The 20111-nt window shown below is 36.3% G+C and overlaps 1 protein-coding gene across 1 annotated transcript in view; it reads left to right on the plus strand.

The window, feature by feature from the left end:
• The window catches only part of DCHS2 (dachsous cadherin-related 2), a 128094-nt gene that overhangs the window by 80787 nt on the left and 27196 nt on the right, over positions 1–20111 (plus strand). The window contains exons 5-10 of the mRNA XM_053458446.1: positions 3941–4172; positions 14538–14774; positions 15849–16859; positions 17448–17635; positions 18118–18217; positions 19382–19539. Coding sequence (XP_053314421.1) covers positions 3941–4172; positions 14538–14774; positions 15849–16859; positions 17448–17635; positions 18118–18217; positions 19382–19539 — 1926 coding nt within the window. The remainder of the gene's footprint in view (positions 1–3940; positions 4173–14537; positions 14775–15848; positions 16860–17447; positions 17636–18117; positions 18218–19381; positions 19540–20111) is intronic.

Genomic DNA, 20111 nt, shown 5'->3' on the forward strand with positions numbered 1-20111 from the left:
CAAAACCAGAACTCTGCTGCAAATTCTCTGGCCTTCCCATTTTATTGAATAAACACCTTAATTTTAGTACTGGAATGTAATGTAGTCTACCATTTTGGTTGCAATATTTCATTAACTTAGCTTATTTAATATTTGTAGCACAGTCCACTAACATGTTGTGTTGCACAAGTAATTAGACAACAGTTAAAGAATAGATAAGGAAAATCCAAATTTTGCAGGAAGCCCGATTGTTATATTACAATGAGTGCAAATGTTATGGAGACAGCGAGAGGCTTCCAAGTGTTTGCTTTGATGTGTACTAAGCTGCCTCTAAAAGCAAATCTTGTTTTGTAAAAGTCCAAAATGTGTTCTAAAACATCTCCATTTTATTCTGAAAAGCCTGATGTGGAATGATTATTATGAATAGCTAAAACTTTTTCAATACTTATGCAGATGATAAATCAAAATGTTCAGAGAGAGGTGCAATTGAGACAAGTCCTTAAGGTAATATGTTTTTTTCTCAGTTTAAGAATTCTTATTTAATGAACTACCTTCTCCAGAATATTAGACAGTTAATTTTGGGAAGTCATTCTTTGGGTACTTAACATTCCAAGCCAGTCTTCTATAATGATATTGGTTTTTTTCTCTCTCTCTGGCTAGTCTAACCTGTCACTTGTAACTTTAACTTGTAACTAAAATTTCCATACATATATTCAGACAAATCTGAAGAATGGTCTTCTCCATTGGCTTTAGTGCATTTTGGGGTTAATTCACTTCATGCAGTGAGATCTGCTGCAGGACTACATCTCCCATAATGCTCTTTCAGCAGGGGGGTATGGGAGATGTAGTCCTGCAAAGAAAAACTGAAAACTGATAATCAGAACACTGTCCTCTTGACACAGGTTCAGCTAACTATCTGCCATCAGTGGAACAATATTTAGTAATAAGCAAACGTTATGCTCCTTATTTTCATATCTGATGCTGCCAATAAATTGTATCCGTCTCCTTAATATAGCTCGCTGTTTACAGATGATAAGAATGTATTTTTGATCTTTTTTAGCACTTGATTTTACTGCCCTTCAACGTATGACTCTAGTTTTGCTCTTAAAACTCTATTATCATTCATTTACAGTGATTTACATATGTTTGTTCTCAATCACTGGCATTATCTGGCTGTTTTTCACAACTTGTAAATTATTTATTGTTGTTTCACACATAAATAACATTCTTGCCATTATTAAGTACCTATCAACCCTGATATCCTTCTACAGGTTGACAGTTTCAGCCGTGACCTTGTTCACTACTCAGAAACAAGTATGGAGGCTGATATAATAAATCTATTTCCTTCACCAAATACAAAAGATAAAAACATACACATGTTATCCTTTTCGTGATACACATGACTGGGCTGAGATATGAATAACTTTCATTTACCTTACTGTTGCCTTAAACATCCTAAACAAAGTCCTGTTAAAGACGCTGTTCCACCTACTTTTCTGAAAATAATTTCTTTAACAAAACCCAGCATTGGAAACATCATTCCAAGTAATGTTGAATGTTACATCCTTTACATAAATAGTTATTTAAATACTTGGAGATTTGCCTCATTCATCATTTTTGCCAGGAATGTGTAATTCTCATAAAGTAGGTACAAAATTTAATTTGCTAGAAAGACAATTAATGTTTTGTTTTAGTAGAACAGTATATTCAGAGATAGCTTTAACTAAACTTAAATATTTGCAATGACGTTTTTTAATTAATGTTTAAAAAACTATACAGTGTAGAGATGTAACTTTATATGGACCTTAAGCATCGTGATTTCCTTTTGAATGGGAATACTAACAACTGCTCAAACCCCATTTATAAATGTTACAAGAGTCATCGGGATACTTTGTGACCCACAATTTCTACCTATTCACCACGAGATCGGTGTAAACAACAAAAAAAGTACAATATATATATATATATATATATATATATATATATATATAAAATAAACTGGCTAAAACGGAGCAATCTGAAGGAAGTCAACACTTCTGATGATGTTTCATGAAAAGAAAAAACTATTATCTAAATTTAAAGACTTTAAAGAAAATACAGCCTTGAATTATACATATTTTATAAATGCCACCCTATTAATCCATAAATAAGAAAACCCTGGGAATATGTCCAGAGCAGTAGTCTATTCTGTGCCTTGGGTCCATTAGTCCTTTGTATCGTGGTTTTTAATGTGTACTGTTGCTAATCTTTTGTATTTAAAGTTCCTTATTCTATGGCTCTGCAGAGTATGTTGTCAGTTTATAAATAAAGAATAGTCATAGTGTATAGATTGAAATGTTTTAACATTCAAGACTATGACAGCTGCTGGATTGTATTTTTCTATGAGTGTTCCTAACGCCTGCCAGAAGGATCTCAGTGCATTGTGTGTCTTGCAAAGATGGAGTAAGCTAGCACTCACTGCACTGACAGGTTCCGAGTCTCTCTGCCGCCATTTATGTCCAAGAAGTAGCAAGAAAGACAACTAACTGTTTTACATATTAAAGGTGACCTCAAACTGTGATCTGAATGTGTATTTTGTTTCTATCAAGCCATTTTTATAATAGAGTTTTGATGAAACCATTTTACAAGTGCTGGAAAAATTTTTTACTGACAGATATAGCCGCTGAAATATCTGCACTATATCAAATTTATTTAAATGTCATTCTCATGAAGAATACATTTAAGTGCAGGAATCATTATGTTTGAGTCAAGTATATTTGCCCATATCCGATATGAAATTTCATTTGGCCACTATTGTGATTTTCTCAAGTTGGGTACTGGTGCTCATGCAAAGGAAGTAATTTAAAATACAATTAAAGTTCAGGTGAAGAGCTTGTATATCACGTTGGCCATAGATCAGATGGACTTAATCAATATGTATTATTGTGCCTACAACTTGAAGTCCCTCGTATTTTTCATGCAAATGCCTAGTTCTTCCTGTAGAAACGTACTGGTGTCTAGAATTAATTTGTTATTGGCCTTCATTGCAAGAACGTTGAATTTGTTTTAACATGTGCTGTGCGTCTGCAGGTAATTAGTTCTTGAAGGGCAGATAAATGAATCCCAGCTCTTTCCTTCAAATCCGGCATTCACTGTGAATGATATATAAGTATATCAATAGTAAAAATAAACAAAAACTGTATTTAAAGGTGGAGGATCGTGTGAAATAAATGATTTCGCTTGACCAGAATAATTCTATTTGAAAACAAAAGGTAAACACAGAAAACAAATCTAGAAAAAACTCTTTGTGGTTTTGTGTAGTATGTAACCACCACAATGTCTAAAGAGGTTCAGAGATTAAAACACATTATTGCAGTCTCATCACTCTTGATGCAGAACTATATTTCCCACCTTGTTTCTTCCAGTAACAAATCTCCTGTTTTCATATCCATGGAGTGGAAAATTGAAAAAAACTAAACTCTGCAAATACAGTTATCTGATATTTTATGTCAACCAATTTATTTTTCAATTCATTTTCCAATGAAAACAATATTTTTTTTTTAACAGAGATGTTCTTTGCTTCAAATGTAATCACACTGTAGGTAAATAAGGCAAAACACAAGTTAGTTGATGATTAAATAAGTCATTGGTTTCTTTAATTTAGTTGCAGAAGAAAATCCATTGTTGAGGAGGTGTTAAGTGAACAAAAGGTGTGGATCTTGCTTGAGTTTTAGCGATAATATTTCATAAAGGGAATGTGAATGCTTTGATAGCTATAACGAATTTGGAGCTCCTCTAACTGATTTTCAATCTCTGCTGATTTGTAATCATTGATTTGTATAGCTCGCTCATGTTCTGGACAATGGGTACTGTAACGGGTAGGGTTAGCAGCAATATAATTACTTGTGCTAGTATTTTGAACTTGTAAATCAAATGTGTATATTGTATAGACGTTTCTAATCTCTTATTATTTGTTCAACAGGGTGGCTTAAGTGCTCAAGCCTTTGTTCGAATTGATATTGAAGACATAAATGATAATGCCCCTATATTTGAACCTACAACATATATGACAAGCATCAGCAGCCATACCCAACCAGGAACAGAGATCCTTAATGTCTTGGCCACTGACAGAGATGAAGGGATCTTTGGGGAAGTGACATATGAACTCCTTCCTGGAGAACGGTCGTCCTTTTTTAGTATTGATTCATCCACAGGTACCTCTATGATATGTTCTGTTTTTTTTAATTATTATTATGTAAATTCATTCATTTTCTACATTCCCTTTACTGGCATTCTGTAGCAAGGTCTGCTCACTTCTATGCAAAGCTAAAAGCCTGTAATAGAAAGATCCCATTGTTCCTTTTGAATACAGGGATTATTCTACAATTACAATGGACCACTTGAGTAAGGCATACAATGGCCTAAAAAAAATCTGATAAACCTTAGAACAATATATATTTTTTCTTACACACAACTCCAAAATAACATAAACCAACATGTTTAAGCATACATAATATATTAAGCACTTAGGGATTTGATCCACTAACTTATCTATATAAAAACACAGAGACTTGCTGGTGTCACATCAATTAGTCTTAATCTGCACAGTTTAAAACACATGTCCCTTTCACACCTGAGGGTCTCTCTTGACACAGACCTTTTATAGTCATAGTTTTTCCATAGTCTTGTGGCTTTCTTGTGCAAAGAGCTATGGCAGCAGGTTAGGCAATCTGTCTCAGTGGTGTCTGTACATTAAGATATTTTAGGTGACAGCTGAACATTTAAACTCAGACTTTATTATGTGCTATGAAGGGCCAACCTTAGTGAGCTCCTTCTGCAGGAAGGGTTGAGCTGTGCCTTGTGAGGAACAGTTTAGGAATTTTCCTGCATAACTTGTGGTTTACACAAGGCCATGCCAGAAACTCTTCTACAAACACGTACTGGTCCTAATAACTCTGCACATAGGTGTCACTCTACCATGGGAAGTCTGGGTTATTAGGTTATCATTCAAGGCCCTGCCTATTACAGGGCTCAGGACGTTTCTTAATTGAAGCTTCTGCCTTTTTGAAGCACAAACCACCCATTATACAAGGACACAAAGTGATCTAGTGCATATACTGTGCTATATACATTTATATAAGGATATTCTAAGGTGTAAGTAAAGAAGCACCCTGGTTTCTTCATTTAAATTGCTAGTCCACAGTATTTTATTTTATACAAGTATTAATAAGGGTATCAACCCACACGTGAATCATACCAGTGAATTCAATATAAAATGACTTGGGTTAGTGAAGGTTTGTATTGTGCTCTGACAACTGATTAGCATTTGCTGCTCTGTCATCCTAGTCTAGCATTGTGATATAGATGATAAGCTGCAGTGCCTGAGAGAGAACATGTCATGCATGCCAATGCTAGAACTCAGACTCTGTCTGGCGATAATAAGGCAATGCAGCAGGAATATGCAAGTTTTAGCTCTCCGGCTGCTAAACACACAAACCCTATCATGCCCAGCAGACATCTACAGTATTAGTGGATAATTTCTGGCATTTAGCTTTTGTGTTATACAAATCCCTTCGGACTAAGCATTTCACCCATACTATAAAACTAGTGTGGGTTACAGATTTCTCTAGTGCTGGCTTTTTACTGATGCCTGTCACTTATTATATAGGATAGGTTTAAATAATACCCCGCCATGTTTGCTGCTTGATGTTCCTTCTGGGAAGCAAAAAGAAATGCTTTATATGAACAGGTATTCTATGCAAACTTGTGAATCCACAGATGACCTAAAATACATTAGTGGATCAGTGCCAGCAAGGTCAACCTGTTGCTTCACATTTACAACCAATTTCCGCTGTTTCTGCGGTTGTCCAGACACAATGATTATGTCATTGTAATTTATGCCAATAAACAGAGCATGCAATGCTAGCCTTTAATTATCTCAGGATCTAAATACTTGACAATGGTTAATTGGAAGATGTGTTGTTCATGAAGAATATGGAAAATCGCTTAAATTCTGTTAACAGAGAAATTCCATTTGCAAATATCTGTCTGTAAAGTCCTGGTGTATTTCCTTTTCTCTTTACAAAGACAACAATAGTACTTGAAATCTTAATATATTACACATGCTTTAATTAAAGTCACTCGGCCAAAAAGCTTAAAATTAAGCTAGTCTTGAGGCTTTTCAGTTGGTCAGATCCCAAAGAAATAATTTCAGAAAGTTAAAGCACTACAAGGTGGAACTGCACTGTTCATTTCAACTTCATATAGTGATAACCTGATAACCCGTATATATTGTAAATTAAAAACTTCACATGTGTACACATAAGATGCAGCAAAACTAAGGACACGTAGATCTTCAGGGGATGTTGATCTCTGCCCCTTCCCATTGAACTCACAGTTAGGCATAGCCCTATGGGACTAACCCCACCACTACCTGGCTTCACCCCTCAGCTCCGATAAGCAGAGGGTGAGGAGACTTGGAGAGGATTAGATTACTCCCCAAGTATAATAATGGTATTCATGTCCTTGAATGGAAGTGTTACATGTTCTGTTCTTTTGAGGAGTGCTGATCTTCCCATTGCAAAATGGCTTCTTATGCTTTGTATTGTTTTACACAGTGATTCCAATTGATTCGTTCCTACTAAATATTTTTTACTATGGGTGTTATCTGTGAATGCACTGTGAAATTGTTCTGTAGCACAAACACAGTTAATGACCTGTAGAATTTTACTTTAAAGCAGGAATGGGTCCAGTGACTAAAAAATTAGATACATTTGTTTACCCCCTTCCAAAATCAATCCACTGCTGATAGCTCACACTGTTCCTCTACAGCTAATGGCACACGCAGCTGATTTATGCACCTGTTTTTTTCTGTATTAGTGCTTGGAGCTGATAGCGCTGCCTCTAGGGTCTGTGAATGTCTGCTATCCGCTAGATTACTGTTGTGAGTGGAATACTATTTTTCTTTTTTTTTTGGAGAAAACATTTTGATCGGCATTTACGACAGTCTGCAGAGCATTTGCAGAATGCCCCATTTGCATTTCCCCCTTAGCCGCCCCCTCCTCCCATGTATTTTCCTTTCGGGAGATTTGTTCAGCAGAACGCATCTCAGTGCACATGTTATATCTACTACCTGTCAGCTCAAGCTCTAGCTTGGTGAACTTGGGGTGGCCTAACGAGACCAATGTGGGAATGCTCAGAAGGCTTTCCCCCTTAGACTGTGACAAACTCCACAAACACCCAGAGCTAGAAAACAAAACATTAAGGAAGGGACTTGACTGCACAACAGTCAAGGCCCACTAAAGCCCATTCTGGCCCCCCAGTTGGCATCAATCTGGGTTTTTTGTGACCTCCTGGATTATTTCTTGAAGCTTGGAGGCATTTCGTAGGTCAACCACTCCTGGGAAGGTTCACCACTGTTGCAAGTTTTGTCCATGTAACCAATGTAACCCTTTTCAGACTGATAGATGCAATGACTTTATTTCTCATCTGTTGTTTGATGATGTTTAGATTCAACAAGGCTGGCAGTAGTCATGTCTGGTGTGTCTAGTGAGATTAAACCAATTATCAACTAAAGTTGGTTAATTGGTTGGTTTAGTAACTAGGGGACAATTACTTTTTCACATAGGGCCAGGTAAGTTTGGGTAGTCATTTCCTTCTATACATTAAATTATCACTTAAATACTGATGACTATTATTTATTGTTTTATATAGTTCCACCAGATTCCACAGCGCTGTACAAAAGGAAGACAGGACATGGCAATTCGTATTTAACATAACAAGATGACATATATAACCGGATACGGGCTGTGGATGGTCCTGTTCAAATGAGCATTACATTTTTTCCATACTGTCAAGCTAATGGGCAATAAAATTCACATAAAGTAGCACCTGGAATCACAGAAGTGCTGATATACCTGTAGACCTTTCATTTCTTTTTATGTAGCTGTACAAAATTCATGGCCACAAAAACTTTGTCATAAATAACATTTCACAATAATGTAGCTTAATCATTTAGCTCAAGACTCCCTTTGAATCCCTTTATCCACGATTTTCCTTTAAAGTGGAGATGTTGTTATCCTAACAATTTCCACATGTCTCTCGTTCTCATACTTTGGACTTAGTCTTTATTATTACAATGGTCTTTTAAGTGTCACACTGCACATCTAGCACGAGTAAGAAGAATAGCTCAAAGTGTATTTTTGTATCTCCAGGCAAGTTATTTTCTAGGATTTGGGACAGACTGTCAAAATAGCTCCAGACCAGATGTCCCTCTTTGAGTGCTTTCCCACATTCTTTTCTTATTATGTCTGTCCCAAAACAGATGACTCCCTGTCCTCCCTTCTTGACTTTACAGTGAATTTTAAGGTCCTCTTATTTTACCACTAACTTCATGAAATTGGGGTGTCAATCTATGTTCAAGATCTAAGTGTTTTTTTCGGGTCTATTCTTTAAACCTAGAGGTAAAGTCAATGCAGACTTGCAAAAAAATAGAAAAATAGAATTTGGTGGGCAGATAAGAACCATTCAGCCCTTCTAGTCTGCCTGTTTATCAGGATGTAAGATTGTATGCATGTTTATATTCCCTTATTGTATTAGCCTCTACCACTTCAACTTTACATCTTACATTGCATCTAAACCTGAAACAATCTAGTGTAAGGCTATGACCTATGATTTCTTGGCACTAATCAGTTTAAAATTAATTTAATATATTTTCCCTGTAAAGTTGTTTCAGATAGACGAAATGATAGACGTGCAAATGGGCTAAAAGCTATTCAAACACATTTTTCGGTTAGTTTTTGGCCCATTCGTTTTTGGGTAATGAATTTTGTTCCTTTCAGTTTTTGTGAAAATTCGGGAGCATTTTTAATTCGGAAAAAAAGTGTGTTGCCCAGTGCCCACATTCACTCTCATTCACTCACTCTCTCATACTCTCTAAATGTTTTCCTACCTTCCCTGCCAACCACTTCTTCTTCCGCATCTTCTTCTGCATCTTTTTCTTCTACCTTCTCCCTTCCCTTCACTCTTCTCCATTTCAATCTTTAATCTGGTATCTTTTTCTTTGTCCGCATCTCCACGGACATAATACTTCAACTGTGGGCAATATGGCAGCGCATGTGGTGACGTCCTCTCCTGATCCTTCAATTGGGGGAGGGGAAGTCAATGCAAGCGTCGTCATTTTGCCCCTAGGGGATATGAGGTCCTTTTTCATTTTGCATCTTTTATTTTTTGGATGGTCACTTTTCATGGGCTGAAAAGGACTGATGCCCTCTGAGACCATTACTTGAATTCCCCACAGGTTACAAACTTGGAATGCCAAGTGGGTGGCTGTTCGTGGCACCCAAAGGGTGCTTGGACAGACCCCATTAGGGAGGAGGGTAGGTGGAGCTTTTAGAATTATTTTATGATTTCAATACTACCACAGGGTAGAGAAGGAGGGATCGGGGGATGCATGGGATAGGGGTTTTAAGACTTTTTAAACCCCCTCATCCCAGTGGGTGAGAGGTGGAGGCCAGCAGGGAGTATAGATGCCCCTGATGGGTAAGCCTTCATCCACCCAGGAAGGGGATAAGGGGGTTGGCATGGGTCGATGTTCATGCCTTCCATATGGTAATTGTATGCATTTTAAATATCCCTTTCTACTGAGCATACAATGGGATACAATGGGATACCCCAAGGTTAATTTAATTACTCCCACTCCATAGTGCACAGGTTGGGGGAAAGAGAATGGGGCAATTGTCAACTGACTAGTGAATAGACCCAAAAGTGAATACAATTTTTTTTGTAATAAATATGCAGAGTATTTCTGACAAAATTAGGCAATGGTCTTTAAATGCTATGCAGCTGTAAGTGACAAATTAAACATCAGAGAAAGTCATTAAACATTGCACACTTCAGGCAAATGACCCAGCTAACATGCAGCTTTGTTATATTCGTCTCCATTTAAGATCCGTACAGTATTTGTATCGTTGGTATACAACATTAACATACACATTTAAATAAACTGGAACAACACTAAACCACAACAAATGGAATAAATAGTTTCTTTCTAAAAAAGACTTACAGGCAACTTATTTATGGCTTTTCACATTGTTATTTTGTACATTTTAAATGAATTACGTACTATTTATAATACTATTGTGAGGATTTAAAACACTCTTTTTTAATTACTAACATGTGGATTAAAACGAATGTTAATTACAAGTTGTAAATTGTTTTAGTGGATGACTTATAGTGGAGCTAGACACAGCTTTACAACTACATCTAAAGCAGAAGGAACTGCATTTTTTCCCTTTGAATAATTGGTTTGAACGTACAAAGATGTTTTCAGAATGTTTAGTGCAGAATGAAACAAAACAAGGCAACTACAAAGTGAATCATTCAAGCTGTTGGGTAAATCCCACATTTAACTAGAGAATCAGCAGCAAACAGTGGAGTAAAGCAGAGAAGTGTATAATCTCCACTGTGTTACAAATACAGTAATGCTAAAATGTATTTTTATTTCCAAATGATGGTATTATTATACATACCATGTATTCATGCCAAACATGTTTATTTGGCAAATGTCAGATATATGGTGCATGTTACTACATTAAACTTTTGAAACATCCTGTGCTACAAATATGATTTCTACTTAGTTGCTAACTCAGAGCTGGTCCTATATTATTATTATTAGTATGTATTGTTTCATATAGCCCCATCAGATTCCACAGGGCTGTACAATGGTTAAAAGGGACATAACAAGTAACATATAACAATGTGACAACCAACAGGTGAGGAGGGCCCTGCTTAAATGAGCTTACAATATAGAGGGCGTTAGGGTGTATTACACAAGAGGTAAAAGTGCCATGTTAGGGATGGACTAGCCGCATTAGTATTGCAGGAGAGGTAGTAGGAAAGGTGAGTTAAGGAATATGAGAGGAAGAACGTTAGTGAACATATGCATAAAAAATGAACTTTTTTTATTCCAGATAACTTTTGTACTGTGGCTGTTTCTCAAGCTACAGAAGTTCATAATCAATATTGTATGGCTAGCCTTGAATTAGTAGCACTACCATTACCTGTATAAAGGTATAATATATTAGTAAATTAGTACAGGGGAAAGGCATGGATCCGTTTTTTCTCTGGCCCCGTGGTGATGGCAATGCAACTGCTAATTATAGTATCTGTTTAAAATGTATAATACCTTAATACATGTAACAGCATGTTTACTAGCAATGTAATATTGATTGTACACCGGTGTAGAATCTTTTGTATCTGGGTATTCTTTACAATTAACTCCATTAAAAGTTAAATTTCAGACATGTAGGGTGGGGTCCTTTGCAGTAGATGTTTTCAGTACCCATGGAGTCCTATTCTAATCACATATCGTAAAATGTATTTTGACCCTTATTATTTTTTGTTCTGCCTTTCATACAGAGTATGCTACAGAGGAATATAACGTACATTAAAACAAGTTCAATGCGTGGTGCTGAGTAGGAGGTGACCTCTAGTGGTCCACTGATTTTTCCTCAGTATTACAACTTCTTATCTGCGACCTTGAGACTACGCATTACAATTTTTGATACCTAAAAACAACAGTAGAAAACAAACACATTTACTTATTTAGATTTTAGTTTTGGCGTGTTGTACTAAAGTTGCTTGGCACAGCAAAACATATTGAGGTATTTGAGTTATATATAAACCTTTGCGGTGGATATTTTTTGAAGTTGAACTTAACACAAACAATTTGTCCTTGATCCTGCTTGTTTTTCCATTAAGTAAAAATGTAATGTGTTTAATAAGAACCAGCTGAAAAAAGTTGTTTGATAGCTACATGACTTTATTGGCAGCAGATCCTTGCACCAAAAAAACAAGCTTTCTTTTATTACTTCATAGAAGAAGTACGCCTACTTTTACTAATTGTACTAATTTGTATCCTTAAAATTTCCATGCTTTTTTGTCACGCAGTAAAGCTATATGCTAGGAGATGACCTCTTATCATGGTGTTCAAACTCAATGCAACACAAGGTTGCATTGAGTGGTCCTCTGTGTTACATTAAACGCAGCTATGGAATTAAACCCAGCCATGGAAATAATTGAATACCAGCCCCATATTTCATGGTGCCATTTTGGGCATACTTCACATGTCGGGCTGTGGGCTCCTGACCCCAATATTTTTAGTTTAGAATAGGCACAAACCATGCATTTTAAAAGTATATTTGAAAAACACATTAGTCATAAATAAGATACACATAGGTGGTAGAGCTGCCCATGAGCATCCTCATACCCTCAACACCCTAATTCATCTCAATCCCAAACCGCAATCATTATATTCATACAATATTCCACAAATATTTTAATTAATTCATACAATTCAACATAGTTTGACCCCACACACACACTACCTCCTCCTCTGGCAGTCCGCAGTTCGGCCTTGCACATCTGATGTCATATCCTGTGGATAGGTGACTGACAGACATTTTAGAGAATTGTAAGCTTCCAACTTTCTGTCACCAGTTTGGCGAAGGCCCTTCCTTGTTCCAGCATGGCTGTGTCCCTGTGCATAAACCAAGGTCCATAAAAAAACATGGTTTGATGAGTTTGGTGTGAAGACCTCAAGTTATGTATATTTTTAACCAATCCACGTAGTATACAGCTTTACAAATATACTGTATATTATGTGCACGTCGAATATAGTATACATATATTTTATGCTGTCCTCCTGGGGGGCATCTTTACAGTTTAAGATCATTAATATTACTTTTACAGGTATGTAACCCAATACATCTTTGGAATTGTTATCCTCCTACAACTCTGTTATAATAAGGATACATTGATTATTTTTCTCCCAACATAGATAAATGATTACACTTTCATAATATTGGTCCCACTTAATAATGGCTGTCCTTCTTTTATAGTACTGGGAAATTATTTGACCTTCATATGGGTTATGAATTAAGAAGATTGAAGGGCTGTTAGTTTAAGAGTGTTTAACTTAATCTTAAAGATTTTTAAATAATTTGTCGGCTAGATTTTAAGGTTAGTTTAGGTGATGAACTGTTTCCATCGTTTGGCCATCTGCCTACTGTCTGTACCGAGTATGGTTAATTTGATGTGTCTTTATATGGGCTTAACCCTTCATGCCATATCACCATGGCAACATTTGATTTTTAGAGCTTGAACAATTTTTCTAAAAACAAGATAATTTGAGCAAGGAAACAATGATGTGATTTAAAAGGAACTGAACAAAGTGCCTTAGTAGCAATCTTTTCCTTTATTTTCTGTAATAACATTTTTCATTTCCCTTAGAAACAATTTTACTCTTATATTTTATAAAGTTATCGTGTTAGAATTGGGCCAAATATGGAATGAGTACAGAACAAGTGAAATGTTAATTGGACAATTATAATGGTTTACTTACCCATCTGTACTCCAGTAATGGCTGCTTACATTCATTATGGGTCATTTGGAGAACTTTTAAGGATTCATCAAGAAACATTGTTTGAAGCCTAATACTTCATTGTAAAAAATTTTTACTTACTGTAGAATTAAATAAAATGTTGGTTATAATTCTTTTTACCTGCTGATGCACAGTTCAGGATTAAATAACACTGTTTTGTGGCAGCCAATACCTATGGCCGGATGACAATTATGGGAGCTCAATAATCAGGGCCGGCCGAAGACTTAACGCCGCCTGGGGCGAAGTTTAAAACGCATTTTAAACTTCGCCGACGCCCCCCCCCCGGTACTTACCTTTAAACAGTCCTGCGGCGAGTCTCCCTGCTCTGCCACGGTGCCGGCTTGTAATGCTGAGCGCCGGAAACTGACGTCACTTCCGGCGCTCTGCATTACAAGCCGGCACTGGGACCGAACAGGGAGACTTGCCGCAGAGGAGAGAGAGAGAGGGGCGCCGAGCGGGTAAGCGAAAACCACTCGGTGCCCCTCTCTCTCTCCTCCGCTTAAAAAAAAAAACAAAAAAAAGCGCTTGGGGCGGCAAAGTGCCGCCCCTTCTAAAGTGCCGCCTGGGGCAATTGCCCCAGTCTGCCCCATTATAGGGCCGGCCCTGTCAATAATAGTAACTGCCAAGTGACGACTCCTGTAATACAAGTCTTGACAATAGGTATGATGAACATCTTAAGAAAGGAGGTCTCTGCCCCATGGAGCCTCAGCTTAGTTTATACTTTAGGTGCACAGCTTAAGGATCACGTCAATATGGAAAGCAGCAGAGTACTTAGAAAGCTGGCAAAGAATATATCAAAGTCTTCCTAATTGTGTTGAAGTGCGACATAACTAAAAACAATGATGAATTGTACTGTATACTTGAAGACTAGAACTGGACAGTAGTTAGGATCCAGTTATTTCATCAAGATCCCTACCCATTCTTTAAAGATTGGACTGGTTGTTGTGATCACTTGTGCTACTATGTTTTTAGTGAGGTGGTCTGAAAATCACTTGTGGGCACACACATTTATTTCATGCACACAATTGCCTTTCTGTTATTTCCTGTCATTGTTTATGTCACTCTGGTTGTGACCAGCATCTGTGTTTTAAAACACTCTATTGATCTGTCAATGAATGCCCTTTTTTTTTTTCCTTAGGAATTATATATTTGATCACCGCTCTTAGCCACCTGGAAGATTCACGGATGTTGTTGTTGGTTTCTGCACGAGACAAAGGTGGTCTTCCATCTGCTGTGAACGCCGTTGTCACACTAAATGTTGTAAAGACTGCTGTAGCTCCTGCAATATTTGAAAAGTCCCGTTACACATTTTTCATTCCGGAAGATGCTCCAAAAGGTAGTGCAGTTGGGACAGTGAAAGCACGGGAACCCTTAAGTAAGTATAATTAAGACATCTTTCACACACATATATATATCAATAGGATAAGCCGAAATACCTCACAGTGATATGTCAAAAGAGTTTCAGGTAACAACTATAAAACTGAATAGAAAATAAGTTAAAAAGTTAGAATCTTTTCATATTAATGAAAAATATCATATTTACAAAGGCCAATGTCAGTACATTAAACAGAGAGCTTCTTTCTTACCATTCAAATCATGTCAACATTAGAATGACTATTATTCAGGCCATATCATATTCATGATATCCATCAATCAAAGGTATACAGACAAAATATACTTCAGGAAAGGTAATTTCCTTGTGTTGAAAAATGCACGAAGGAGTGGTGCCATTCACAGCATGAAATCAATATATCAAATTAATACCATTTACCCCAACAAAATAAACATAATTAAACTAAGATATACTGGATATCGCAAGGAATGTTTCTTCATTTTCTTTATTTGTGCCAAGAGCTTCGATGTTAATAATAGATACAATCTGATGACAGATAAGAGCCTTTTGGCCCATCTAGTCTGTCCATTTTTTCTCCTAAATAAAAGTTGTAAAATTAAAATGCAAATGTACAAATGTTTACAATTAGGAAGTATACGACAATATGTAGAGACTACATGAGTTTTGTGGGACATCCCCTACTGCATCTTGTTATAATATGGTATATATATATATATATATATATATATATATATATATATATATATATATATATATATATATATAATGTATTGATAACACAACAACAAATGAGTTGCTTGATCATATAACGTTAAACCTCTAAATGCTAATCCTGTTTCTGGTGCACACAATTGTAAAGCAGGATTCCCTATTATTTTATGCAAATACTTTTTCATAGGGTTGCTTGCCAAACTTCTTACATTCAATGATAAAAATGTGAAATCTGCCATTTTGCATCATTCAAAGTCAAAAAAAGGCACCAGATTTTATACAGAGGAAAAACAAAAGGTATCATTGAGACACTGATTAAAACAGGATGCAATTAATTATTACTTGTAATCAACCTGAATATTATGTTTTTGAACTTTTTTCCAGATTCTATGGAACCAGTTTCATATAAAATATTATCCGGGGATCTTCACGATATGTTCACCATAAACTCTCAGTTTGGTATTATTAAAACCAAAAAAGAACTGGATCATGAATCTCAGCCACTTGTGGTGCTTATTATACAGTCTCAATTAGGCAGCTCTTCAGCCTTCAGCACAACTCAAGTCAATATCAGTGTAACGGATGTTAACGACAACTCGCCACATTTCCCTGTGGAGAATGAAAGAATACGCATATATCAGAATAGTCTACATGGCACTGTGTTGTATATAGCACAAGCAAAGGACCCTGACAGTGGACACAATGGATTAATTTCATACAGCATTGCCGGCGAAAAACAAGATATGTTTAGCATCCACCCAAGTCTGGGAATTCTGTACCTCAATTCCACCTTAACAATGGCTTGTGAGCATGTTCTTATGATAATAGCTGAGGACAATGGACACCCAGTCCTAAGTTCCCTTCTTACATTAACTATTAGTGTGGAAAAACAGGAAAATGTTAATGTGCTGACCTTTGGAAACTTGGTACATCAGATTGAGATAAGCGAAAATTTCCCTGTAAATTCCAGAATACTTCAAGTCAAAGCCTATATTTTGGGCGCTCAAAGCCTTTCGCCTAAAATAGTTTATTCTTTAAACCCCATCGTTGGTTCGGTTGCGTTTGGAATCCATCGGAGTACAGGGTGGATATTTCTACGCCGTTCTCTGGATTATGAGAATACAAAAATGTACAATCTTGAAGTGTTTGCAAAGTGCACAGACAATGGTGAGGAGCTAACTGCAGCCACATCTGTAATTGTAAATGTGTTGGATGAAAATGATAACTCCCCTGGGTTTAATGAGGATATTCACTTCTTCACTGTCGAGGAAAGTCCTGTTCCACAAGGTGTGATTGGAAGAATAAGCGGAATTGACAAAGATATAGGGAAAAATGGGCAACTTTCATATTTCCTCTTGTCAGAAGGCAATCATTTTCAGATTAGTGCAACAACAGGTAATTATTGAAAATTTTATATCACTATGACAAAATTAATTACAAATTACATGTGTGTTATACACTTATATACTATTATATGTATATTTCGTATTTGCTGTATTTGTTACTGTAAAATCTGGTTACACCTAAGCAGGATGGTAGTAAGTCCTAACTGACTTAGATAGTTGAGTAGTGGTCAGTGGAGGGCAGACATGTCTGGTCAAATGTTCCAAGTAACGAAGTGAACCAAAATATATATCCTGCATCGGGGCTATGCCTGGAGAACTACATTTGTAGAGTGCCATTGGAGTCTAAACGGGTGGGATATAAAGGTAGCTTTACCCAATCATGTTTGCGCATCAACCATTTTTGGCCATACTTGCAGCCATATTTAACAGTGCACCTTTTATAAGGATCAGGTTTCTTGGTCTTTTTGGGAAAAAAAGGAATTTTTAGCTAAATAAGTCTTCTATGGCTTCTAAGCAAAGGCATGTATATTTATTCTTTGAAGCTCTGGGTAAGATACCCTTAAAAGTATACAGAATCTGTGTATTATATTCTATCATATCAATAATATATATTCATCTTGTTTTTCACTGTTTGTAGGAGAAATTATAAACTGCGCTGCATTAGACCGTGAGCAGCACACTCAGCATAAGCTTAATGTTCTAGTGACTGACCATGGCACACCACGTCGTAACGCCACTACCACTGTCTACATCACAGTGAGGGACCTGAATGATAACAAGCCATATTTCCCGCAGCTGACTGCAGGCAAGCAGCTACGAATCAAGGTTTGCTTCTTATTTATATGGCTGTAAAGTTATGCCATATTTGTGAATCACTTGAGTGCCATCTAGTGGAAACCAATGTATATCTCCAATTACTAACAATGCAAACATTTTGTTTTTTCTTGCTTTATGTCGACAAAGCAGTATGTGAATATTTCCATGCTCATGATGTGTTAGTAACTTTTATCTGACATTATCTGACACGTGTCCTACAACAGACACATTACATGTTACATGATAAGACCTACTACGTTTTTTTCCAGGACTATGACCCCTATTTTGCTTGAAGCCTGGATATACGGATTATACCCAATCAACTGTTTTTCTCCACAGGGTTCTATATTCTTGTATTTTGGTGGGTGATGGCGTATAGTTTTAAATATTACAGTTACAGGCCAACTTCCCAAGTTTCAATGTTGGCATTTATTGTGATGGTAGTTGTAAGGTTTCATTGTGCCTCACTCTTGCTTGTGTTTTTGTTTCAGGTTGTAGAAGGTCAACCAGGACAAATATTGGTGGCTGCTCTATATGCTAAGGATCCAGATCTTGGCAAAAATGGCTCAGTTGTGTACTCATTGTCTGCAGGTAAGAAAAAATATTGATAAGAAGACAGACTGTACTCTATTGCAAATTCACTATAATGCCACAATGAAATAAATGATATTTATCTAATTATTGTTGTGGTGTAGATTAGGAGATCATTTCAAAGTAAGCTACTAAGCTGGAAGGAAAATAATAAAAAAAACTAGCTTGTTTTGAATGCTGGTAAATGAGGTTATATCCTAGCACTCTGTCTCATAAATACATGCAGTGCTAAGTGAAACCCTAAGCATGTTTTGGTCCTCCATAGTGTAAATAGACCGTTTGGGAGATCAGCAATTTAATCCAGCTGACTGATCAGCGGCAGAGGCTGCTACCCTAGGCCTAGTAAACCTAGGCCAGAATATATCAGTGCTAGGGTTGTAATTATAGTATGAGTGCCACAGGACAGAGACTAATGGGCTGAACACACACACACACATGCGCACACTGATACAGATGAGAAAATCATAAATCCACAATTACACTTTACCCAATTTCTTCCAAGTTGTGTGTTCATGGCGCTATTTCAGAAACATAGCTAATTGTAACATGTTTAAAATGAAATATAAATAACAAGAGTGCTGTAGAATGCCCACATTTTCCCAGCTATACAAATAATTATGTTATATTTTGCCTCATTAATATTTTCTCTGGAAATTCTTTCGTGTTTTAAGTTGTTGTCAGATCACACAAGGAGAGCACGTGGAACTATTATTTTGCTATTTAAATAAAAAAAATTTGAATAAAAAAATTTGAATAAAAAAATATTTTTTTGCTCCAATTTTTGTTTTTTTTATTTTCTTCACCAGTCCAGCAGCTTTAATGATAAAATAGCACCATAGATATTTATTTCCAGGAAAAAAGCAATACTTGATAACAATATGGCATGTAATGTTTTTATAATGGTATGAAGAATGACCACGCCACAGTTTATGTTATTGCAGGAACTATTTACTCTCAGAAATCCTTTTATTGATTAAATATGCCTACTAAACCAAAAATGCATTCTTGTTTTTTGAATAAGAAAAAAAGTATATGCTTGCTGTCTGTGAATTTATAAAACAGCATATTTTGTAGTACTAAATATCATGAAATAAAGTTAAGATAGTATATAATATCCATTGCAAAAGAAAGTTTTTCAAAAAATGTTTTCAATGTGTTTTACAGATGACACCTTTGGTCATTTTATTATTAATTCCAGTAATGGTGAAATACGGACAACCCAGGCTCTTTCTATAAAGGTAAAATCCCATTACCGGCTGATAGTCACAGCAAGTGACCAAGGGACCCCTGCCCTACAGGAATATGCCGTTCTTAATATTGAGGTAAGTACACATCTTGTTTCATGACAAATTATTGTCATCTATATAACCCTTTAAGGACTTGGGCTATTTTATGCAACAGGACCAGAGCAATTTTCTTCATTATTGTCCTCTTTCTCCTTTAGTATACCCACACAAATCATATTTTCTTCACGGTAAATGGGGCCTTTTATAAACTATATACTGTGTATGTAAGGTGTTATTTTTTATTAATCAAATTTAAAAAATAATGGATTCACAGTTTTACAGATATATTACTTTTATGCAACTAGTATAAATGGGAGAAATATATTTGTTAACTTGCCCTGATTTGTAAACCACACCAAGGTTTTTGGTTTTTATTTTTTTTTTATTTGCTTAACCTCTTCCTAACTGTAATCCTCTGTAACAAATCCCCCACTAACTAACCCCCACCACACTAACTACACAATAAAAGCCAATATGTAAATACAAATATATTAATGCCTCAGGGCCAAGTTAAAACATATTTATACAATTTAAAACAGGGTTGGGGGACCCAGGGAAACACTTTTTCCTACTGTTCTCTGGTACATTATTGGTCGAAATGGGGTTGC

Source organism: Spea bombifrons, chromosome 1, assembly GCF_027358695.1.
Source record: "Spea bombifrons isolate aSpeBom1 chromosome 1, aSpeBom1.2.pri, whole genome shotgun sequence".
Taxonomy (NCBI): Eukaryota; Metazoa; Chordata; class Amphibia; order Anura; family Pelobatidae; genus Spea; species Spea bombifrons.